This window comes from Nylanderia fulva, unplaced genomic scaffold (assembly GCF_048542155.1).
Source record: "Nylanderia fulva isolate GAGA-0341 unplaced genomic scaffold, ASM4854215v1 Scaffold44, whole genome shotgun sequence".
In the NCBI taxonomy this organism is placed as follows: domain Eukaryota; kingdom Metazoa; phylum Arthropoda; class Insecta; order Hymenoptera; family Formicidae; genus Nylanderia; species Nylanderia fulva.
Window position 1 is genome coordinate 648,381 of NW_028190521.1, and position 27,285 is coordinate 675,665.

Consider the following 27,285-nt stretch of genomic DNA (forward strand, 5'->3'; position numbering starts at 1 on the left):
AACGCGGGGCCCGTTAATTTTTCATGTCGTTTCACCCGGAACTCGTGCTATATAACTGCGCCTCCTCTCTCTCTCTAACCCCTCCCTCCTATCCCAACCTTGTTCTCTCCTCTCCTCTCCCTCGGTCGTATACGTACACACAACACAGGGTCGACCTGATCCGGCGCGGCGCGGCGTCTCGTCGACGCTGGTCCAGCAAGTTGTCTCTCGACGTTGCCATTCATTATTCACCACCTACACCGATACGCTACCTTTCGACAACGCGGGACGTACTTGCGTGGCGATGCGCCAAACAGAGGGAAAAAAGAAGAGAGAGAGAGAACGTACGTTGTCACATATCTATTTTACAGATTGTGTCCAGATGAGTGCAGCTCGCTTCATATATTATCGCGTGGATGAAAAAATCATATTTTCGCGGAATATGTCATCTCGCGGTGAAACGCAAACTGTTTTTATTTGAAATATTGCAAATTATATGACCGATATATGTATTAAAAAAAGATCCTGTTAACGAAAAGAATTTATTACGATATTAAAAGTGTATGTGTGTTATACATTGTTGCGCGTAAAATATTGGTTTAATTTATAAAATGAGACACCAAAATACACAATTTAAAATTTGGATTTTTTCTCGAAAAATTGACTGCTTTGAAGTTGAAATAAATTGTGAAAAGTTAATTAAATATTTACATGCCATATTTCAATACTATATAAACATTTTATTATATTATTATACTATATTATATTTATTTATATTTATATTCTCTCCCTCCTTTTTCTTTTTTCGTTTTATTTATTACTGAAAAATCTTCGTGAAACTAATCAACGCCTTTTTATCTGGAAACTTAAATAAATAATATTATTCTGAAACTCTATGTAAAAATAATATTGCACATTAAAATATTTTAATTATTAAAGTTAATTATATTTTTTATAACAAAAATATCAAAATCACATTTATTAAATAATGTACGTGTATTACATCACGCGTAAAGCTACTTATTATCTTTCTTTTTTCTCCCCTCTTTCTCTTGCGACGTCTATTTACGAGGCCAACTTTGCTTTAGCACACAGCCTCCGTCAATGTTTCAACTTTATCGCGACCAAAGTATGATTTTACGAGAAGCCGCCGGGCTAAATATGCCCGTGTCGTAAAATTAACGGCGTTTCCATAAAGGAATCCAGGGGTGCTTGCGTTAAAACTCGATAAAAGCCAATAAAGCATCGCGCAGTTTAGTCGAGTTTATCGTCGTCCGTTCCTCCTCTTGGAGGTCCTCGCAAGGTGTTGGCCTTCGAGTGTTCGCGATTCTATTCTCATCTGCGACGTCTTATTTGCGTTGGAAAATCCTCATTTTATTGTATAAAAAATAATAAAAATATCTCAGCATCTCCGTGCAAGAAATATATACGCATTATTAAAACTATTTAATTATTATTTTATTATACATATATAAATATAAATTATTATTATTATTATTAACCGTGAGAACATTGAAATGCACTGATTTATGTATTATAATATTTTACTTATAGTCTCTTTCTCTCTCGTGAATATTGATGATAAATTTCTCTTTCTCTAACAATTTTCCTCCTCTTTTTACAATTTACACAATAACGATAAATTGCCGTGAAAATTGATAAAATCGAAATCAAATCCAGTAGTTGTAGTATGTATTCGTGATGGGCGATATTCCAGTGTTTCTCGAACATTAAGAGCTCTCGCAGCTAAGGGGCAAACGAAGATCGTCAGTTCGTCGTTATTACATCGTGGAAACCTATAACACTAAAAATGACCGTATAACATTCGTGAGCGTTTGTGAAATAAACTCGCTAGTTATTGCTCTTCTCTCTCTCTTTCTCAAGATATATACGTCATCCTTAACATGATCATTTCAGTGCTCTGGACCATAGTAGTAACAGGCTTGGTTTATCTGCGACGGAAATCTGCTTACGAAGTTTACCTACTCTACAACGTTGCCTCTTGCGAACCGACATTTTTTTTATCCATCGATATCTTTATAGCAAAGTAAAACGAGTTTTTATATCATGCGATTTAATTGTTATTCAGAACATTTAAGACAGATTCTAAAGCCTAAATTTTTCATTATCGAGATAATTCGTGCTATTAAAGGAAGTAATTGTTTATTTGCTGAAAAAAATTACACGCATGTTTCTTTTTCTATATTATATTAAATTGAAGAAAATAGTGTGAGAAAAATAACTCATTTCTTTTGTTCGCAACTTAACGTCATTCACGCATTCCCGAAAACACCTTGGCAAATTCCTCTATTATTTGTACCGACTTCTCTTCGCTCCTAGTCTACCCAGTGATTTTTCAAAGACACCGGATCACCGACCGATGGCCGGTAGAAAGCAAAGGGACACTGGTGCCCGCATAACTCTGACGGACCTAGTCGGGGGGAATGCCTCCCTCAGCACAACCCTTTGAAGGTTTATGCCGATTCAGAAACAAGTTGATTCATGAAGACGGCGTGGACCTCCTCAGGATCCACTGGATGCAAGTCCAGGACGTAGCGGGTGGTCCCGCAAGTTGATTTCTTGTTTCCTCTGCCGCAAACGCCGGAGAAAGGCGCAGAAAGAAAGGAAGGAAGGAAGGAAGGAAGGTAGAGGAGACGGCATTCTCTCTCTCCCCCTCGCTGTCTCCGCATAGCTATAGCGATTGTCGATTTAAATGTTTACTAATAACCAGGCTTGTCCAGCAACCACCCAGAAGTCCGGTCGTTTTGCATTTTTATAAGTACATCCCGGCCTGGTTCCGAGAATGAGAAACGTTTCATATTCATTCGCTGGATCTCCGAAGGGACGACGATCCCCTACGTCGATTAGAGCTTCCGTGCCACGTGCGCGTATTATTGTCTTCGCTGAATCGCCCACGATTATTAAGAATGGGATCAGTATGCACTTAAAAATCCGAATCCAATGATCAAGTTTTATTTTCTAATCCAAAGGATTCGAATAATACACGCTTAAAAAATTATATTTCATATTCAGTGTGCTCCTAAATTAAGTACCTGCAAGATTAAAAATAATATTTACACTCCTCATTCAATCCATTCAACCTACTCTCACTTTCTCTTGACAATAAGTACTTAACAGATTCGAACATATTTGATTCAGGTCCGAATACTTGGAGATACTCATAGAAAGTTCGAATCTATCTCCTCCGGGTTCAAGGCTACTTGAAAGTATTTTTCAAACAATCATAGAGAGAGAGAGAGAGAGAGAGAGAGAGAGAGAGAGAGAGAGAGAGAGAGAGTTTGAAACTAAACTCAAATTTACTTATAAGATACTTATTATCGCTAATGATCGTGATATATCTCTGAAAAAAGTAGCGATTCTTGGTGAAAAAAGGAAAAAGAATGAAATTGCGATGGTGAGAAGCAGCTGGGTGAAAAATGATAACTCATTTGTTTTCCGTAATGATTCGTTTATTGCGAAAGGAGACACAGGATGCCAATACGGCATCAGCAAGTTCGCGCGAAATTTTGGACACGAATGACTAAAAGGTAATGGCGATCGTTCACTCTCGACGTGACATGACATGATATGTTGCAAGCCGTCCGTTGGTGTCCTTCGTACACACAATTTGTGTAGAGAATGTGTTTTTTTTTCCTCTTTACAAGTTCCTATACGCAACAACGGTGATAGCAAGACGACGCGACGGAATTATTATATGTTTGCGGTATAGATTGCGAAGCGCGTCGGTTCCAATTCGCGATTAAATTATTACGAGCCAATCTTTACAGCGCAATAAATAAGAGAGGATACACTTATACGAAGAAGAGAATATTCGAGAATCAACCGTTTACGAGAACCTACGCGCCTCCCTCGCAATCTGTCGTCGCGATTAACGAAAATCCATACCTCGTCATGCTCGCGACGATCTGAATCGACGATGTGAATCGATAATATTATAAACATTGCAATAACAATAATAATAATAATCATAAGAATCATAATAATCATAATAATCATAATAATCGTCATTAATATGAATTATGATCTCAGGTATGCTAGTAATATTATATCTACTCTACATACAATACATACACTGGCCGGACGATTTCTCTTCTACTGGGCCTCTTCCTACTATTTACAAACGCATAAATAATATTAATTATTAATTATTATTTAATTATTAAAGATATACGATAATAATACAAATCTTATTATCCTATATCTTTATATATTTATAGCATTTTTTTATATGTATAATAGTACTGTCACAAGTTTGACGTTAACTGTGGTTATACCGCGGTTAGAGCCACTATGGGTAGTTGGTATACTACGAGTTTTCATTTTTATTCGGAGCAATTAGGTATAGAAAATAAACTTTCAATATCGGTCTCGAGGGCCTGGAAGAGGGGAAAATGATTTAAAAAATGAATATTTGCAACGATATCGAAAATGAAAAAGAAAACAAAGACTAGGAACGAGAAGCGGATTGAGGGGCAGTATATCTCATCATCACCTTTTTTTGTTTTACTGTACACTAATTACAAGATTGTAGTCTCTGATTATTGTCAGCCACACCACACGAAACGCCGCCCGTCGATGCACAGCGCGTGCGCGCATGCGCGCGCGATAAACGTCTCTTTTTTTCAACGATCGGTCGCGTCTTTCAGTCACACTCGTCCAGGAGATTTGAGTTCCTGAGTCGCCGGAAGACCGCCGGCCGCCGGATGGGGCGATTGATCGGATCCGCCCGATGACGTCGTCGATGACGACGACGGTGACAGTCCGGAGGACGCGGTTGTTAATAAAACGGCCGCTCCACCTGCGGCGGCGCCACCGCCGCCTCCCGCACTGGTGGCCCCGTTGATCGAGAAAGGCTTCACGGTCCCAGCAGCGGAGATGGACGAGGACGAGGACGTCAGTATGCTAGGTGCCGTGGACGGCGGTGGTATCACTCCACCCAGTCCACCCAGGGTTCTCGAGTACGTCTCGAGTAGGGATATGTCGCCGGAGCCGAGATGAGAGGCGCCGTACAGATTCCTGTAAAAGTCCGGATGCGGTCTTACGAATTGCGTGCCCGGATGTATCGCCGGGTGCAGGGGATGATGAGGCGGAAGTCGACTGGCTAGAGGACTGACGAGTTTGCCCCCTCCGCCGCCGCCGCCTCCACCGGCGCCACCTCCGCCTCCGGTTCCGCCGTAGGGTGACGCGAGACCTGTCATGGTGACCGGATTCGAGTTCTGCTGATCACCGTCCTTGCTCGCCATGTCCGCCAGCGACCAAATCCGCGGCTTCGTGGTCACCGCGCTGGCCGTGGACGACGCGCTGGTGCTCGGCGGAAGATGATGGTGCTGGCTACCTGGAGACGTGCTTTCTGGCGACGGATGACGTAACAGTCGGCCATGACTCGGCGCGAGATACGCGGGATGCTGCAGTTGCAGCGGATGCCTCGGCTCCCTTTGATCGTACAGGCACTCCGGACTGTCCGGGCCGCTATCAGCTCGCGACTCGCTCCACTCGCTCTCGGCTCTACCCTGAACGCCGGCCGAGCCGCCGCCGCCGCCGTGCAAAAGGTCCATACGATGCGCCGGTCGTTCCCCATCCTCGCTGGAACCTGTACCCGAGTCTTTCGAATCTGGACCGAGAAGAAGATGATCGAACTTCGTGATTCGGAACAATTTATGCGACTCTTGGAATCTTTAGTCTAATTTAAACTTGTCCAAAATTTTTAAGCAAATAATTTTTAAACGAAAATCTTCGAAAATATAATAATTCACGCAATGTAGATATGACTGATTAGCAATCATAATGAGGAAAAAAGCGGATTATTCAAGAATAAGCAAGACTCACCTAACCGATCTTTCTCGTCGACGCTCTTTCTCCCGCTATCATCGTCCTCGTTATTGTTATCTTCGTCCTCGACACGGTTTCTTGGTTCCCACGTCATTTTATTTTCCTTTTTCAAGCGCCTTCGCGCATTCGCGAACCACGTTGACACTTGTGTCAGTGTCATTTTCGTAATAATAGCCAGCATGATCTTTTCGCCTTTCGTAGGATACGGATTCTTCTTGTGCTCGTTTAACCACGCCTTCAACGTACTCGTCGTTTCTCGTGTCGCGTTTTTTCGCCTCGCACCGTTCAGATCCATGCCATAACTACAACAGATCCAAGTAAGAAATATTATATGCAAAATAATCCTCGATACAAGGACAAAACATCCTTATTCCCTGTGTAGAAGATGAAAATATTTTCGTATATGCCATATTAGGGTGAAAGAAATGCAAACTAAAAAATAGATATAAAAGTATACCAAATTCGAAAAATTTTGTGGTACAAAACCAATCGTCATGAAACTTGACACATACATAGTATGAGGTAAAATATGACGAAATCTAATCAAAATCGGAAGGCTAAATGAGTGATCAAAAGTCAGAAAATAGATCATTGAATCGTACAGCGACAATGCTCATTTGTCATATAATCTTATTTTGACAATAGAATAATGGTCGTGAATAACCCCAAATAATCATTGGCAATTAGCAGACTGAATGTGTGCGAGTGCGGTAATCTTTGGTTATCACCATCGATACATCACACTGTTTCCCATTATCAGTCTTTGTTGCACCAAAAAGTTTTTTTAGAGTCATTCAATTTTAGTTAGATTTCTTCATATTTTAGCTCATATTATGTGTCAAGTTTCCTGACGATTGGTTTTGTATCACAAAATTTTCCCAATTTGGTATACTCTTTTGCGAGTAAAAAATCTCATTCTTTTAAATAACAATAATTGATGTCTAGCAGTCGAAACAGATGCAGGCCATAGCTATGATCCATCGTTTATTATTCCATAACTGGTCTGGTAAGATCGGGAACGGTGCCCCCCTGACAGGGACCAGTCGAGCGAGGATTAAATTCTACGCGAGGATGCGTCTTCATCGCCCAAAGAATATGCGTGACCCATATAAGCGCGAATGTACTTTAGACCAGAGCGAAAATAAACAAGACATCTTCAAAAAAAAAAAGAAATTAGAAGAGAGGCGGTTGTTGCTGCTGCTAGCAGAGCTTTGCGTCGGAAAACTTATCCCATCGTGAGGCTCGTTATGTCTTCCCCAGCGTCGAATATAAAAGTCCGAGTCCTGCTCGGTTTGAGAAGCGATATAAACGGGTAGGTAGCTACTACTTCCATCCCAAGAGTAGATCTCTATCTAACGGTTTAAGCTCCTACCTCCCATCTCTTGGCCAGAGGAATGAAGCGGAAGGAGAGGATGGGAAAGGAGAAGAGGAGGCAGGCGACCTCCTCTCTTTGCCTTCCGCCTCGCTCCGTCGGACCGGAGCGACCGACCCTCTGGGATCCCATTACTAAAAGACTAACCCTTATCAAAGATTAAACTTCGGTATAACTGCTGAATCGACGGGATCGAAATTAAATTTTCCACCACCGAGAGAGGCAACCGGGTAGGATACCTCTCTTCTCTTCTTTCCATTCTCCCTGTCTCTCCTCTCTTCAAGTTATTTCTTTTTTTTTATTCGTCTCTCTCGTTTCTTCTCTTCGCGTGTACAATCCGGGCGAGATGTCGCGACTCGATCCGAAGCTCCTGGATATCCAGAGAGGATTTATCGGCGAAATCGCCGATTTAATCGAAACAGTTTTCTTAATGGCATGCATCAACCATGATTGCAAATGTCGCTCAATCTCTATCGCAAGACGTAAATGAAATCGATGGGGTCAAGGTAATTCTTCTCATTACATAGGAATTATAATACATCCCAAAATATACAACACAGTTGTAAAGAGGCCACAAAAATCTTTGTAAAAATAGAACGAATATCGGTTGATTCGAATCTCCAATCGACGCCTAACCTTCACCCCGCCTTCTGGGTCCCGTCACGACGCGCCATTATTGAGCTTTATATTTTCGCCCTCGCACCTCGAACCTTATCCGACTCCGAGGAGGATGAAGGCGAAGGGAAGGACGTGTATGGACGCGCGACTGACGTCCCTGATGTTGCATGGCGTCGGGTGGGTAGGTAGGTAGATAGGTAGATACGGTATAGAGGTTAGACAGGGACAGGGATAGAGAGATAGAGGTTAGATAGAGAATGGAAGCGTGGCGGCGGGAGAGATGGGAAATTAATAAAACTGTCACTTATCTGCCCTTCTCCCCGAGGCAGGCCTACACGCGGCATTTCTCGCTCCTCTATCTTCGTTCTCACCCTCCGCCGTCGGCAAGCGTCCCCGGACGTCACCACCCTTCTCTACCTATCTTTCTCTTTCTCCCCCTCGCTATCTATCCGTCCCGCTTTTTCCGCTACCATTTGTCTCGCTCTGATTCCGCACGCGGGATTTGAAACAGCTGAAACATTTGAAGCGCTAAACATTTCAATTTGGCATCAGGCACTTCCGCGTCACGCGCGCGCGCGCGTTGATAACACATCTCTCCGTTGCCTCTTCGTCCTCCGACCTAATCTCTCCTCTGTTCTTGTGCGCTGTCCTCGTCCTATTTGTCGCAGACGCCGAGAGAAAGAGAGAGAGAGAGAGAGAGAACAAGTGGTAGCAGTGAAGAGGTTCAGACGAGAGAGCAGAACGAGCCGAAGGGAGGAGAAGAGAGGGTCGTGCGAGATGGACCGACATCGATGGAAAGCAGGGACAGGAAAAGCGAGAAAGAAGAAGACAGAAAAGAGCCAAGAGCGCCGGAGGAGGAAGAGGAGGCCGGCGGGGACGGCTTAACCCCCCCGGTCTGTTTGCGAGGAGCAAATGGCGTTCTGCAGTTATTTTAAAATTCAGCCAGTGGCAGGGGGCGCGGATCGGATTAAAAAATCAGAGTGGAAGCTTGTTTCTCATGATAACAGCCAGCCGCCCCGAGAGCGGCAACTGCTACCGCTCTGCTGCTGCTTCTCCCGATTCTGCACCACCTCCCTCTGCCACCTCCGCCTGCCATCTCTCTATCTTTCTGTTTCCTCCATCCACGTTCCCAGCACATTCTGCGTTTTCCGTCTCTTTTCTTGCTCCGCACGATTCCACTCTCCCCTCGTGTCACTCTCTCTCTCTCTCTCTCTCTCTCTCTCTCTCTCTCTCTCTCTCTTTATCCTCGCCCACTCTGCGATTCTCCCAATCTATCTCCCGCACAGCCGCTACCTTTGCTATCACCACTACCGACCATCGCTATCGTCATCAACCGCTTTAAATACGACAGATATATATATATATATATATATATATATATATATATATATATAATATACAGGGTGACCGGTAACTAACGGACCAACGATTACAAGTGGATTCTTTGGTCAATTTGGGAACGATTTTTCCTCGGCAAAAATGTCGAAAAAGGTCATAATTTTTTACAACTTTTCAATATTTGTCATTATGTATCTTTATAACTAAGTCTCAAATTAAAATTTTATTATAGTAAACTCTACCTGAAATTAACTAAAGAATGTAATTATGTTAGACTTTTAACTCCAAAACGTTTAGTTTTCAAAAAACCCATTTTTTTCAATCGCTTATAACTCGAAAATTATTGACTTCTCAACATTTTTGCTAAGGAAAAATCGTCTCCAAATTGGCCAGAGAATCCGCCCTTAATCATTGGTCCGTTAATTACCAAACACCCTGTATATATATATATATATATATATATATATATATATATATATATATATATATATATTATGGGACACCCTGTGTATATATATATATATATATATATATACAGGATGTCCCATAATAGATATTTTAGTTAATAACTCAATCATTATTGCGAATATCGCAAAATGATACAGGACTTTTCTATTCAGTTTAACACGCTCTATCTGCCCATTCGCGGTGGTTCGCGAATTATGGGACACCCTGTATATATATATATATATATATATATACACATATATATATACCATATATATATGTATATGTATGTATAGGGCAGGTAGAATGCATGGACGAGTGTTGTGCACTTGTCGGAGATATGAATATATATATGCAAATGTGCATGTAAGTGTACGTTGATACATACGTATACGCGTGACATAGCGCGCATCCTCTCCTCCTATTCTCTCCGACTGATAGCATCAAGTGCTTGTTACCATGGTGATTGCTAATCGGGTCACGCCTCGTATTCTATCCTACGCCGTTTCCATCTTGTAACGTCGTTTGCTCTATTTTTGCGAAAAATATGGAATTTCCCCCATCGATACATTTTGCAACTTTTTAATGACAGGATATTATGTCGCTTCCGTCTCTGGCAAGAATGTTGTTCCCGGGATCCCTCTATTTGACAGGTCATTTTCATAAAAGTTTTTTTCAGAAGAGTGCCGCAAACCATAATGCATTATGATCCATAGTTTTCGAGATATCGATTTTTAAATGGATATTTGAAAACGAATATTTTTTGTGGGATAATTTAATATTAGATGTGCGTATTATAAAGTGAAAGTGTTGGAAGAAGAGGCACTTCTATCCCGAGAAATAATTCTAAATCTAATTCAAATCTATTTCTGATTAAAATAAAATTAGATTTATTATATCAAAAAATTTGATAAAAAATCTATAAAAATGACATTTTGTTAAAAATTTTGAAATTTCAATATATTTAAAAACAAAATTAAAATTTTGAAACATTGATATCTCCAACATTATCGTAACACATTGTAATTTGCGACATTATTTTTTTTGGTAAAAAATCTATCAAACTATCAAACTGAGCGGTTCCGGAAATTCTCCCCCATCTATGTTCACACTTGAGTCGAAAAACTGCGACTCGAAGTCTTGTCGTAAGCATTTCTTGTAAAGGCCTCTGTTCTCGAAGACGAATCTTTATTTGGGATATACATTGTCCCTGATAGTTAAAATGCAATTTTTTTTTATTTATTCTATAATATATGCGTAATATTTCTTTTTCTTACATTATCAATTATAAATATTAAAGAAGAGAAGAGAAAATATAATTGCTTTAATATATCCTAATAATACACGTAAATTAATTTCCGGAAAGCATAGATAAGTATCAAAGACATATAATACTTGTGAATAAGCGAGTGACTCGGCAAGATTATCAATTAGCAGATTATCAGCTTTGAAAGTTATTATTCAACAAAAGCTCACCGCTGGTCTGTGGTTTTAAGAAATATATACGAGTGTATTGATCGGGCAAATGTAAAGCAAATTTGAATACAAACGCGTAACGACGCGTATATATTATCATTAAACGTCCGTCGTACAATGTTTCAAGCATGCTAACGCAACGTGTGTACGAGGTACTGTGTGAATTAATGCCGTCAGGCAATCTGATTAATGCAAGTCGTAAAAGTATTATCGTCAATACGCGTACAACACATTTTCACCGACGTAAACTGCATTAATTCTGTCATCATGAATTTTCAACATTTTTCTGCGAAATAATTATATAATTTTCGTCATTTTCTGGCTCTCTCTCTCTCTCTCTTTTAAAATATATTATTGTAGTGATTAATATTAATAATGGATATAAATTACACCTTACAGTGGTTTACAGACTTTTAAATGACTTTTTTCAATATTTTAAGGCACGATATATCAATTAAATAATTATTTTATAAATAAATAATTGTGCATAATATTCGACGATTTCAACACATATATAAAAAATATTTATGTATAGGCAATTCAGTGCATTTATCGAATCTTCCGGCTTACATTTTATATCATATGACACTACTCATCGTTTAAAAAATGTCAGCATCTTTATATAAATCTTTACATTATGAACAATATGGACAAACTTATTAATTTTGGGTAACGTGACGTAATTTTTTATCTGAGCATTGTCTCATTTACATAGGCTCATTTACATATCGAATAAAGATGCAATGTAGACAATGTAAGCGTAACCTCCATAGAAACTTTAGACACTTTGATGAAACTGACTTTTGTACGAATTGCAGAATTTTGTAGAATATAAATTGATTAGAATTAATATCGTCTAACATTTTGAATAAAAAATAGATATTTGAAATTCAGTAATTGTTTATCTTTACGAGTACCTTTATAATTATATTGATTTAAAAATCTTACTTTCATGATTTACTGCAAGAATAAGAAATACAATGTGAATGGAATAGAATTAAAAGAATTTAGAACGGCTACAAAATAAAAGAGACAAAAACCAAATGATAAGAAATTAAAAAATAACATCCAACAATCTTATTTTAATAAGAAAGAATTCAACTTATTTTTAGTAAATTCTGTAACTACCGATATTTATTTTTTGTCTAAAGAAATTAACAATTTTGCAAATGTAACATAAATGATGACGACAAACTTTACTGGAAAGTATGTTAAACCGCATGTGATTAGAAGAGTAATTATTAGCACTTTACTAATTTTTCTTTAATAATGACATGAAACACAATAGATAATAGCCAGGTTACAGTCTCTATATATTTTTTTAAAGACCTCTTTAAGGGCTTTGATAGAGTACAATACAGCATTTTTATAAAAAAGTTAAGAAACAAGAACTTTTCTTCTCTGGACTCTTAACTGAATTAATTCATACCTGAACCGTTCTTAAGCAATCCAAGATTCTTTGAATAATAATATTTAATTGTTTAAATATTTGAGAAAACAACGTTCCACGAGGCTCTTGTTTTCAGACCATTATTTTTATTTATTAAACATCAGATTTCCATAATGTTTTGATGCATTCTAAGTATAGCTTTTATGATCTACATATGCAATGCAAATTTGAAGACATGCAAAACTGCATTGTAATAATCAAGGAAGACATAAATTGTATATCGAAGTGATTGTGTAATAAATTTATTCTGAAACTTATTCGAAGAAAAACACAGGCTATTGTGATCGAAATTGCAAGATATATGTATACTATAGACACAGATACTATAGAAAAAATATGTTCGACACCTGACTAGCTAAATTGTGTAGGAAGATTTTGTCGAAACACTCAAGCGAAAATTTACTTGCATTGTATTACTGATTAATCCATACATAAATAATTGTTGTGCTGTTTTTACGAATATAAATGCGGAACAGAATCTGAGATTACAGGACTATGAACGAAGAATGTGTGAGATTTATTTTCGAAATAAAAAAGATAACACGCCTTACTACAGTGCACTTGGATGGCTTATCATAAGTTGTTATAATTTCTGAGCTGCTTGCTGTATCTAGTATTATTAATATTTAATATACTTAATTAATATTATAATTTAATATTAATTTCATATTAATTCATTTTACTTTTCGAATGATTAATGTTGCTGAGCTGCATCTACTTGTTCTGTCTTTATTATTATCTTTATTATTATTTTTCCTTGCATTATGTGTACACTAAGTGACTATATTATTCTTAACATATTCTTGCGCTTCAGAGGCTAATATCCCAAATAACCCCTAATAAAAGACGCTTTCCTTCTCTCTCGCTCTCTCTCTCTCTCTGTCTCTCCCTTCCTTATTGCCTTCATGTAAATGCACTCAAATTAACATACGTATCGATTATCGTTTTCAGATGTATGAAACGTCGCGTCGTCGCATAATCACTTGTGTTCCGATTACAAATTCGTGTAAGACGATTTGCATATCCCGGACTATGTTACAACGCGACTACTGTTTTCGATCCGCGTGATATTTATCCATCAAAAACCGAACGATAACCGCGGTTGATGAACCTTCGTACAGGATGAACCCCTCGTCCTATCGCGAATGTATATTTCTCTCCAGATAAAAAGCAACCGGTTTCGCGTGTGTTTCCAAGACGAAACTTCGAGCTCCGGATTACGCTTTATTCGCATTAGTCGACCATTAAAAAGCCGGCCATTTCTTTCGCCCTTTTCCCGCGTCCATCAAGATGCAGCTTACGAAGAGGGTGGAAACCAGGGGGTGACCAAAGGCAGTCCACCTCGGGGCAGGTGTGCGGTCGGCATGACTCCGCCCCTCGTCACCAGTCGTAACTAGGGATGATATCTGCTAACACTTCATACATACACACACACATGTGGTACATACACACACACTCTCTCTCTAGAACCTACTTGACTAGGGTTCCTTTTCAACAGGTATAGTCGTCATGCCTTATGTTTTACCAGACACGTTACCGCGGCCATTTCGATGCGGTAGACGCCATCTTTCCGCGGACCGACACGCACGCGAGAGAGGGTTGCGCGCATCTTTCCATCCAGTTTGTCCCGCACAGCCTCTGCACACCATCGACATCGGCACACCACTACCACCGTCGTCTCTCTGTTTCTCGTTCGTGGCCGCGCTTGAGTTTAATCAGCCGCGAAGCCGCGGCTAGACTGGTTTGCGGTTCCCTTTGATCCACCCGCTTTCCATAGCGGCGACCTTGCGAGTCTCCTCGGGAGACAGGTTGAAAGCAACGAGACCGGAGGTTCGTTCAGGTAGAAAAATCGATGTCGAAGATATCAACATCATTCAGTTACATTCGCGGTTGAGATCAAACATTTTTTGTCTTTAACATAAAATCGGTAGATTCGCGAAGAGACTCTAATCTGACAATGAGTCTGACCAACAAGCGTCCGCCATGATTTTTTGTCAAATATCACATATGTATATCACTCTCTCTCTCTTTCTATCTCACTGTCGCTGCCATATGGTGAACATAACCTTCTCCATAAAGTTATTTACTTCATATATAAGTTCATATATATAAATCCGTAATTTAAACTATTTATTACAAAAATGGGTGGATGTCAATCAATCAATATTGAATTTTTATCTAGAACATTAATTTTTTTTTATTACATTGCTAGAATATATACAATTATTTAATTTATCATGATTCAAATTTCAGCGGCAATTGACAAGAAATGGCGGACCAATCAAAAGCGACTATCGGATAGCCAGACTCTGATTAGAGGGTCTCTAGATTCACGCTTTGTTTCTATATGTACTTTAATCGCGGAAAAGCATTTATTATTCTGTTCAACCAATAAAAAGAAAAGGGTGCGCGAAAATAATGTTTTATCGATAAAACAGGACGGTGTTTAGGATCCCCTTAAGTGTTTCGCTTATTTATAGAAAAGTGTAAGAAACTTTCCTTTATAAAAAAGAGACTTTTACTCTATAAAATTCATTATTTCTTATTCCTTATTAAATCGAGTCTTTCTGTGGTCTGGATCTAGATTGCATCGGGAAGCCGGGGCTTACCGTTGGGAAGTAATATCATACGCGAAAATTTTCGGGGCAAAAGTTTTTTCGGACAACGATGAAGAACTTTTCCAAGTTTCACGTGCAGTTTCGGTTCGTGCTCGTAAATCAAGCACGCAGGAGGGAGATTGGATGGGAGACAGAGAGTGGAACTCGCAAAGGGATGGTGGGCTAGCTAATTCAACGATTCGGCAACGACATGCTTCATAAGTTGAAGCACGTATAAATATTTGCGTTGATTAGAGGAACAGAGAGAAAGATGAAAGCATGAGAAGCTGATGAGAGAAAGAGAGTCGATGTTTATTAGCGTCGAGTTATCGCGGAAAGTGAGAGAGAGAGAGAGAGATAGATAGATAGAGGACACACGATTTTCACTCCCACAGTTTACACGACGGCCGTTTAAGTGTATATGTGTGTATACCCGATATCGTCACGTTAAGCTCTTAGAAGCGCTTAGAAGCGCGTCTCCTCGCTTTGCTTCCCGCCCGGGAGGAGGAAGTTTTGTCACCGCGTTGTGTGACACTCGGTTGTTCCGTATCCAACTTTATTACCAGTTGGTCGCGGCGTGACAGATCGATCGTAAACTTCGTCGGATACGTGTGCGTCTCACCGGAGGAGAGTCTCTCTTTCTCTCTTCGACGTGTATGTGTGTGTTTATACACGTATCTCTCTTGCTTTTCTTCCGACGAATATCACCGAGTTTATACAAAATGATACACGATGACTACATTTGTCATACGATCGCTTAAATCCATCCGTGAAATACACTCTAACTCCGCTTCGGTTAAAGTCACGCTGAATTATCGCTTACCCGAGATTATATTATTGCTCTCTCCTCGCTCATCTCTCGACCGTTATCGTTGAACCCACGAATTTATCGAATCAGACTTCCTTTGCCCCGCAGAGAGATATGCGCGAGTGAGAGAAACGAATCGGCGATCAACAACTACTAATTAGTGCATGTGCTTAGTTTCCTGTTTGCTAAATTGCGTACCAATGCAAGTGGCTTATAAAATAAAGTTTAATAGAAAGAGATGTGTTTTTCGACGGAGTTTAATACTTTTAGAGTGCCACTTCAGACTTTGATGCACGTTTATCGCATGGAGGAGTATCATATTGTGAGCAACCCAAGCAAAAATATTTACAAAGCTTAAACAAATAAACATAAACAAGTTCCACTTAATATTTTTATTTTTAGATATTAACTAAAAATTCATTTTTCAAAATTTCTACGCAAAATCTTCATTTATTAATTTTTTTCAATTTATCAAAAATAATAAAAATTATATAATTCACAAAATTACACTATAATGTATAAATAATTTTATATGTTTAATCACGAAAAGAAATATTATAGTGTCCTAAATAAAAATACTTACAAAGTTTAAAAATAAATTCTTAATTTAAAAATAAATTCCACTTATTATTTTCTAGTTGAAAAATGCATCCCCCACATTTCAACGTTGATGACACTTATATATTTTTTAATTAATCGAAAGTAATGGAAAATATATAGTTCACAAGATTTCGCTATATTGTATAAATAATTTTATAAATAAGTTTAATCACGTAGAGGAGTATCACTGTGTCCCAAATAAAAATGTTTACAGAGTTTAAAAATAAATACCGCCTATAATATTTTTAGATATATGTGTGTGTACAAGCTGCGCATAATAATTTCTTTTTTATATTAATTATAAAATTCACCTACATTTTAATGTTCCTTAATTTTTGTTTTATGAATAAATTTATTGATGCTTACATAATTCATTAAATTTTATTCTTATTTTAATAAAGTATAAAATGTGCTACATCTTTTTCATATTATTACTTATTTTTCTTATATTCTACTTAAATATAAATTATCATACGTATACACTCGTATGCAATATGACGGTATTTCAAAACTTTAATCGACTATTGCAGGGAATAGTGATAACGCAGAAAAGTACCATTCGATTCGCAATTCATAGGAGATTATTGGAATAACATCGTTCACAAAAATTTATTTGATCCCCAATAAAAATTCGAAAGCCCTTGGAATACTGTATTCCGCGCGACTAATCTAATTATAAGACTTAATATTTAAAAATATACAAGAAATGTTCCGTGGAGAATAAAATGTGAGAAATCATTTATCGCATACACACATCAAAATTCTCATCCATTAAGTCGCCAATTTTTCTGCTCGATATTCCTGAATCCGTTTAATCGAGACACCGGGTTCTGATGAATTATTCACTTGATCTGACCAAAATAATTCGTCGAATTAACAGTCTCGCGTGAAATAAACCCTTTCGCTGACATTTTTCTCAAAAATCGACACTCGCACCTATCTTTCGATCTGCCTGTAATCAGAGTGCAAGAGCGCGACATTCGCGACAATTTCGTAGTCGAAGGCCCAAGGTATCGACAGAACCAGGGGCGCGGCCGAGTCATTAAATCCTGGCACGCCTATGTAACCCTCCGGGCCAGAACTAATCTACGTCCATTAAGCCTAATGGGAAAAGAACGGCGCGCATTCCGCGGGGTCCTGTCACGTGGTTCGACGAAACGCTGTCATCTGCATGTTTCGTCTCTGCAAAAGGAGCGGTGCCCTCCGACGAAAAACGACGAGCGTCAAACTGACTTTTCCGCCCGATACGTCCTCTCTCAACCCTTATACCGGGCCGAGCAAAAACCATCCCCCCTGGGACCCAAACCGGGTCATTAAACGGCCGTACATCATCCACGCGAGACGTATCTTACGGGCGTCGAAGAAAAGGGAGACGCAGGACACCGGTTCCGCCTCGTCTCATTAGCCGCGAATATCTCGAGTCCTGTCGGCAGGAGAAGCTCTAATAATTTCTAAATAATCACGCCGAACCGGCCCCCAAAGATTATTCCGCCCACCGATCGCGGCATTTAACGTTAACACCTTTTTTCAGATTATCAATTTTCTTTCTTTTGCTTTTTTGGTATAGGACTTTTTTTTAAAATAGTTTATTTGATTTTAAAAAATAGTTTTTAGTTTACAAATGTGTAGTAATCCGTGACGCATCTGTTCAAGTTTTGTCTCTCATTTTATAAGTGCTCGATATAACTTGTCTTACACAGTTGAAAAATTTGTGTTAAATTTAATAAATATCACATGTCCCAAACGGTCCACAGAAATTTTTGTGTTAATTTAATATAATACGGATATGTTAAATGGTAACACAATATTGTACATAAAATAAAATCGAACTTCAAGTAAAATTTTGTGTAAAATTAACATAGTTTTAATGTAGAAATTAACTAAAAGAGAATGTTAATTTTACATTTTATCATCCTTGCTTATATTATAGAAGAAAACTTTTTCTGCAAACTTTAACAGATATATCTTATTACTAATAATACGAAATATATTTATTGTGTAAAATGAAAAATAGATGCACATTGTGTTATTTTTATACTTTTTTCAATTGTTTTAATAATTTAACATTTGAATTCAATTGAGACAACAGCAATGTGTTAAATTAACGCATGAATGTGTTAAATATTTAACATAAAAATTTTAACACGCACCATTTTTAATAAGAAAACACAAATTTTCCAACTGTATAGAAAGGTACCTCGCAAACCTGAAATTTTGATTTTGATGAAATTTTACACACATGCAAAAGGGATAAATAAATAAATTTAGAAAAAATACTTCCAAATAGTGAAATCATGTAGTTTTTCATTTTCCCGATATATTTCGAAGAGCATTTGAAATAATCAAGAAATGTTTTATACAAAAATTTCATTATAAAAATATCTATATTCAGTTACATTAATAAAATTAAAAAAAAAATTTTTGAAAAAAATTTGAATCTTTGAAAAGAATTATTTTGTTATCAAAATTTTATTAATATGATTAGATTAGGTGTTTTTATCATGAAAATTTCTTATAAAACATTTTTGATATCTTAAATATTTTTTGAGAAACATCGAGAAAATCACTCTACATATGAAGGACGCTTTCATTCCGTAAAATTATTTTTGGGCAGCAATTACAAATTTCAAAATTTATCTTTTTATAGAATGTGTGTAAATTTAATCAAAATCAGAGTTTTTGGGTTCACTTGTTACACAGTTGAAAAATTTCTTAATAAATATCACATGTCCCAAACAGTCCACATTTTTTGTGTTAATTTAACATAATGTGAATATGTCAAATAAAGACACAAATATTGTGTTAATATTTTAACACAAAACAAATGCAAAACTTCAAATAATTTAAAATAAATTTTGTGTAAAATTAATATACTTTTAATGTGAAAATTAACAAAAAATATGTTAATTCTCAATTTTATCATCCCTACTTATATTATACAATAAAAAATCAACATTTTTTTTTCTGTAAATTTTAACAGGAAATAAATCTTGTCACTAATAAAGCAGAACATATTTATCGTGTAAAATAGATACACATTGTGTTATTTTTACTTTTTTCAGTTGTTTTAATAATTTAACATTTAAGTTCAATTAACAAAACAGTTATATGTTAAATTAACCCATGAATATGTTAAATATTTAACCCAAAAATGTAAACGGGCACCGTTTTCACGAAGAAAACAAATGTTTCTACTCTGTAATTACACGAGCAACATTAAGAGTCGATTGTCTTTCTGAATGAATAATCATTTTGCATAATCTCCCTGAATAACTTGTGTAACACAAACGTCGTATTTATCGAGAAATATAGAACTGTATCAAAAATCTCATCGATTTCGCGGCTCCTCGGAGGGCGAATCATCGATCCCCGATGACTGATGCGTATCATCTAACTGAATTTCCCGCATTAGGATGCACGTGTCGTAAACATCGCGGCGTGTCGTTGCACAAACACCGTGCTTAATATAAAACACGTATGACGCCGGACATGAAGAGCTCTCGCGCGCGGCCTCCTGTCAATGCGAGAGAAAGAGATAGAGAAAAACAGAAAGAGAGAGAGGCCTCGCGCAATATCGCCGCCTTCTTATTGTCTACCCTATATGTCTCCGGAAGCGGGACCAATCCGCCGGAAAGACGGGACCGTTAACCCGCACGATCCCGAGACCTCGCGGCCGTGCATGCCAACGCTGCATTATTGGCTTTTTGTATGCTCATGTTAAGTGGTCGTCGCGCACGCTCGTGCATAATGTCGGGGATCCTTTGCACCTCCGGGTTCCGATTCGGCCGATAGTTCCGGGCTCGGCGAGACGTTACCGAAATTCTGCGTCGTGAATACGTATTCTTCCGCCGTCCTCTTCGCATGACGTGGGATTAATAATAAATCGCGACGACTCGTGTCAGAACTAATTTAACGAGAGATGAGAATGAACGATATGGCTGTTTTATGTAAAGCCATGCTGTTTTCTTTTCTGCGTAATAAAAATGAGTACGAAAACTCTCTGCAGCGCGTGTATACCCTTATAATTAATAATAATTGTAAGGAGAGAGAAAATTAATTATATGTGTATATAAAATACACGCTTTACATTCGACGAACACGATATAGACTGCGTAATAATTTCTTGCTCGCGTTTGAGCTCGTTGTAAGATGTAAAGAAAGAGAGAGAGAGAGACAGTGCTGTGCGTGACAAGGAACTATGAAAGGAAGAAAACCAGCGTACTACCTAGTGTGCAAGATGGTGAAAAAGTATTTATGAAAAAATTATAAAACACAGAAATAATACTAATTTTAAAGTTAAAAATTAACTTTCGCTTCTGGTGAAAATACGACTGCGAGGAATATTTGAATACCTTTAAAAGATGCGTCGATAACGAATGACACTCGAGCGATGATATACTATCATTTTTAGCATTTATGTATTTTTTCTTTGTACACATACAAGGAAAAGTTTCTTATATTTTTATGCTGGCATGCATAATTTTGATCTATAACGCACGCAGCTTGAAGAAATCCTACTTGTTTGTTGATTCGTCATGCGAATTCATTTACCTTGAAGAGATACATGAAATAACAGGGCGTGTCGCGAAAACGCGAAACATTTTGCACAAAACACGTTGTAACTAGAATAAGCGCGTAATATTTTATGAAAAATCAATTTATTCTGGCAAGAATTTAATTTATAATTATTATATAATTACTAAATTTTTCAATAATTTTATTCATATACATATAATTATTAATTAAAATAATTATTAAATACAGAATATTTTTATAAATAAGTGCAAAAACTTTAGAAAATAATTCTTTGTCAAAAATTAAGGAGGATTTTTCATTTAAACATGTATATGCTCCTCCCTATATCCTGTCCTAAACAGTACATTCCTCCAAAGCGAGAAGAAAACTAAGTTTTATTTTTTTTTCTTAAATTTTAGACATATTAAAAAAATGAAATTTGGTAGATATTTTCCACTAGTAAAAAAAGTTTATTACAATTTTTTTCTTCTTATATCATTAAAAAGGAATGAAACCAACAGCCCCTATTCGATTTTTTATTAAAACTTTTTAACCTATCAGAATGTGATCATCTAAAAATATGCATTGCTTGATTTCTTGACCTCTGACTTTTTTATTTCTTATATTGTTTTCATAAAATCAATAGTTTTCAAGAAAATAAAATCTAATTTTTATTTAAAAAAAAAGTGTAACTTAGCGATTATATCTATTAATTAAAATAATTATTATATATATATATTATATATATATAAAATTGTTAATAAAAATGATTACAATATATATAATTATTAATTATAATATTGATTAATTCTATTTAATTTTAATGAGAAATGAATTGTATCTACAATGCTCACCTGAACGTCATCCTTGGAAAAAAAGTAGGTACAAAAATTTTTCTTCGAATCGCCCTCGATCTGGCTGGCGCAGGTGCACAATCTCTCTCTCTCTCTCTCTCTACATCGCTCGTTAATAGCGCGTGTATGTGTTTCCGGTGCGAACGTGGACCCCGCGAGAACCCGGCGCGGTGGGTCCCCGCAAAGGGAGGACCTCGATCTCTCAGTCGCGACTAGAGCGAATGGATGCTAAGCAAGCTGTATTACCCGATCGCTTCCTTGCATATAAAGCAGCGACCGCCACCGGAAGTGCGTCACGCACGACAGTATAGGCAGTATAGATTCCACGCATAGATCGTCACTGTTGTCAACTCATCGTCGCTTCGCCTTTAGAGGAACACGGTCTTCCCTCCCTCGCGAATTACATACACGTTCGCTTGTTACATATATTTATTTTTCCAACGCAATCGCGCTCAGTGTATCGGAGAAAATTTTATTAAGTGTATCGATCGCAACGGCATTGACGTAATGAGCGCTACGAATTGAATCTTTATCAAGTTTGTTGTGACACGCGTCGCATTTTGCATTCGTTAGATATTGAGCGTGAAAGATAAAACGCCTGAAAGAGAGCGTTCTCGGAGCCTCTTACCGATTTTCGGTCCCCTCGAAATAGATTTTCATCGGTCATCATTCGGCATTTGTCATGACATCAAAGTGACACCAACATATTCTCTACATAAATGCTTCATAAATGTAGGAGCGCATTCAAACCACTAGTTAAATTATTTATTAATAATATTTTAATAATTTTTACTTATTTCTTTATAAAGTATTGAAAGAATTTAATAATAATATTTAGAGTAATATTTATATAAATAATTATTAGAATTTATTAGAATAATTTACTATAATAACTTATGTTAATAATAATTTATAATAATATATTTATAAATTAATAAGAGAAATTTATGAATAATTATCATCGAAATACACGAGTCAAGGTTTGCTAAGAGAAGAAATGACGTAAAAAATATTATCGGGACTTGTCAAAAATCTCGATCGAATCGCACAATCGGACGAGAATCTTCGAAACGTGGACTAATTATCATATGGTTCTACGCGCGTCAATTAATTTTGCTCGCCCGGGTTCTCCGAATTTTAATCTTCGTCGTGTTGCAGTGTTGGATCGTACTTATCAAGGAGAGACCTTTCACCGGTCGCGTCACCGCGACATATGTCGCGACCGATTTCGAATGCACGCGAGGAAAAAGCATCGTGGCGACAGTCCCGGGTCAGTTAAGCGCTAATTTATTGGAATGTTTATGTGTTTCTCTCGCCGCCTTATCTCTCCGTTCGTGCACGAAGAGTTTATATCGTAGAAGAGGAGCGAGAGAGAGAGAGAGAAGAGAGAACCAACGTAAATGTATGTAAACCTGATCGTGTCTCTCGCTCTCGCAATGGAAAAACGCATTAAAACGCGTCAGCGTTGAAAATATACGCAGTGTTACAGAGATTACGGGAGGTTAATTAAGATTTGTTCCTCCGCGAGGAACGTTTCGCCAGTTGCTCCATTTGTAAAACATTGTTCCGTCGACATTAAAAACAGTTATCGCGTCGCGTCTGCTCTCTATAAAGGTTTTCAGCGCTCCGATAAGAAGATGAATAAAATTATAATGAGTGCGTGGTGGCACTTTCCTCGTATCTCTCGCGAGGATCTGCCGAAGGAATATTTTTATCAACTTATGAAAGTTACCGAACACACAAACACCTACATATCTAACCTGACCTATACAAGGTGACACGCGTGATGGGTTATTTCAAGCTTACTTTCACCCTCTCATGAATATTTCTTGACAGATATTTCTTCACTTTCTTGACAGATGATATACATACATATTTGATTATTTTGCAGATTTTAATAATTAATTATTAAGCCACACGCTAAACTCTCAACACTCACAACTCGGACGATAAAAGGTAGTTCGAAAAATATGGTTACACAAGACTCACCCGTTGAAGGGGTAACTCGCGAAAGCAGCATCGTAAGGGTGATACACCGAAGGATAAGGCCACGCAGTCGCAGCTCCAGCGCCGAGATTCTCTTTGAGATCCAGACCAGCAGGCTGTAACAAGGACGTGAACGAACGGATAAGCATCGGAATATTCGATATTCCGCGATAGTTCGATGTATAACGCGGAGAAGACAAGAAACGAGGTGAAATAAAAAACGGCAATTAGCGATCAATTAGCGATATCGATGATACTACACCTATTTGTGCGCGCACGTTTTTGTAATTGCAATATACATATCTAAATGTGGAAGGAATCATCCAAGCATATCTAGCTCGATCGAAAAAAAAAAAACAAGATAGATTGCTATCTTTTACCTCAGCGTTATTTGCACGATAATTTGTTGCAAAAACGATCGTATGACACTTGATGACTTGTTAAAAGATGCAACTCTTTTTATGTCATCTAGTTTTTTTAAAGTAATTTGTATTCTGCATCAAGTGTATTTCTGATCATAATCTGTTCTAAATATAATCTGTTACATTAGACTTAAACGTTTCCACTGTTTTAATGATTCATTTAAGTTTGTTTCAAATAATCTTAATTATATACTTAATATACGAAATACTCAAAATTATATTTTAATATTTAATAAATAAATCACTTTTTTTTCCTAAACGACAAAATTTTGACGATTGTTCGGAAACTCTGTGTTGTCAAACAACAATTGTCATTCAATTAAAATAGGATTAATTATTGCGCATAGTGTATGTACACAATTATTCGAGTTTGTACCAAAAAAAAAACACTATAAAACCTATCAATATCAGCGATATTACGCCAACATCATGGAATTATTTGCTGATGCAATATAGATTTCCATTTTAAAAAAATTTTTGTTAATCTTTAGGCGAAAAAATTATAAAAAAATTTTAAAGAAATATATAAAAATTATAAAGACATTTTATCTTATTATTAAAAAACACAAAAAGCATAAATGTAATGTAATTTCAATATAAAAATGTGTTTGTCTAATAATAATTTATACACACATCCTTGCGTGTGGCATCGATAACATTTGCGAATGCTTCCCACATTGGAGAACGTGTGCACGTTCGCCGATCATTAATTATCGCGATTTTTTGAAATGGAATCGCGCAAAATGCGGTTAATTGCCCGAGAGAGAAAGATAGAGATCCATTTTTAGGAACGCGAGCAATTAATCCGTATCGCCAGCAGAGCCCGATTTCCCGATTGGATCGACCACAATGATGAAAGAATAGCTGGCAGAGCGCTGATAATAATAATTAGGATCGATGTGTGTGGCTCTCTTGTTTGCTTCTCTAACCTCGCGACCTCGATTATACGACAGGAGGCGGTCGCCATTAAATTTCTGCTGTATTTCATCTTGCGGGGATAATAGGTTTATAAAGGACTCACTGTGTTACTGCTTCTTTCTTCCTCCCTTCCCTTGTCTTTCTCTTTCGTGTAATTATGCGCACTTATTATATATACAATAATATATTTTAATTATATTTTTACTAATCTTCATTATTACGAAACGCTGAAAAAATAAACGATATTTTGGAAAATATTGATGACAGGAGTTAAACGCGATGTAAACTTACATACTCACGCTCAAAATAATTGCTACAAGCGGAAGCAATTGTTTTCACTAAAAAGTAACGTTTGATGGGCTTTATATAGAGGATTATCACGAACGTTACCTATGCGAAATCACTCATAACCTGTACAATCTGCTGCCTCGTTACGGGCAGACACTACACTCGCTATATACTCGCTCCTTAAGCTCGATCATAAAGAGCGACGATAACAGTACTCGGTCTTACTCGGTTATCACGGCACACGACAGTCTTTACAACAAGACAAAATCCATAAATTCATAAATTTACGCTTCGCCGTTATTTTCTTCGTGTGTGACACGATGAAGGAACAGACACGATCTCTTTTACAGGATTCTACAGGGTGTCTAGTAATAATTGCCACATCTTTCGTATACACAGATGCAGCAGGTTAAACCAAGTAGAAAAGTTCTTTATCGGTTCACGATCTTTGCAATAATTAATGAGAAATTAATGAAAGAAGATCGACCAATCCGCGCGCTATTTGTAGAATGCTCCTCCCACTTTATCTGCGCTGATTGGTCGATCTTCTTCAATTGATTTCTCATTAATTATTGTGAAGATTGCAAAACGGTAAAGAACTTTTCTATTCAATTTAACCTGATCTACCAACGAAACACGAAATACGCGACGATTATTTATTAACGAATACCCTGTATATCGTTTATATCGCAAATCAACGTTGCAAGAAACAAGCGATGAAAATCGGTTGCAAATCACATTGGAAAAGATTTCGACGTGACTTTGGTGAAAAATCCGAATAGAGATTCATCTCCTAAATAAACACACGAGCACACTTTGCGCGAGCATTCGCGAATCGAGAATCATGAATATAAAGATTCTCGCGCGTATCAAGATTTAATCCGCGCGCGCTCGGTGATACAAAAATATAGAGAAGTTCGCCACGCGGGATTTAATCCGCGCGATAAAAATTTTACGGTCGAATATAATGCCGCTACTATTGCCGACTCGGCGATAGTCGTTTATCGATATTGGAGAGCCGCAATCGAAACCGTTTCGGTAGCAACGCGGTATAGGAACGCGGAAGCGAAGATAGAAGTCTCTCGCATCTCTCGAGGTTCCAACGGATTCGTTCAGACACATTAACCTCTTGCACTTTACGTCGAATGCGAGTAGCATCCCGAAGTGGTATCCGAAAACCTCGTGTTGCAACTCCTCTTATCCGGAGGTATAAAAGGTACTCTCTTACATACAACGTAAGACAAGAACGTAACATTTACATAAGGAATATAGCGTAAAAATATTAACATAATAACACACAAATATACGGGGTGTCTCATTTTAAACAACCGTAAATATCTAACAATACATTTAAGTAGAGAAAAATGTTTCAGACGTAGGATTTCAAGAGGAAAAGAAGTTGGAGCTACTAACTTTTTCTAAAAAGTGATTTTTCAATTTGGAGATTATTTATATTTCTTTTAAATAGAACTACCTTAATTTTTTATATAAATCGATTTATCCCAATATCCACTATAAAAAGTTATAAGAGTAAAATGGCATAACAATGATGCAAATTAGTCGGTTCACTTTAAAAATTTTTTTTCTAATTTTAATACATATATATTAAATTAAATTTAATATATTATTAACTAATAAATTTCTGACACGGCTTATTTAATATTATCTTGATTACAAATGTTAAAAACGTTAAAGCAAAAATGATTCCTTTTTTCCCAAATATTCAATGTGCAAAACACGTTACATATTTATCTATCATCATTTTAA

At 37.2% G+C, this 27,285-nt stretch overlaps 1 protein-coding gene across 1 annotated transcript in view; it reads right to left on the reverse strand.

Moving 5' to 3' along the window:
• Positions 1-2,936: 2,936 nt before the first annotated feature.
• The window catches only part of mirr (iroquois-class homeodomain protein mirror), a 44,834-nt gene continuing 20,485 nt past the window's right edge, over positions 2,937-27,285 (reverse strand). The window contains exons 3-5 of the mRNA XM_029301126.2: positions 23,894-24,006; positions 5,827-6,131; positions 2,937-5,611 (exon numbers count right to left, since the gene is read on the reverse strand). Of these exons, the coding sequence (XP_029156959.1) occupies positions 4,647-5,611; positions 5,827-6,131; positions 23,894-24,006 (1,383 nt within the window). The 3' untranslated portion in view covers positions 2,937-4,646. The remainder of the gene's footprint in view (positions 5,612-5,826; positions 6,132-23,893; positions 24,007-27,285) is intronic.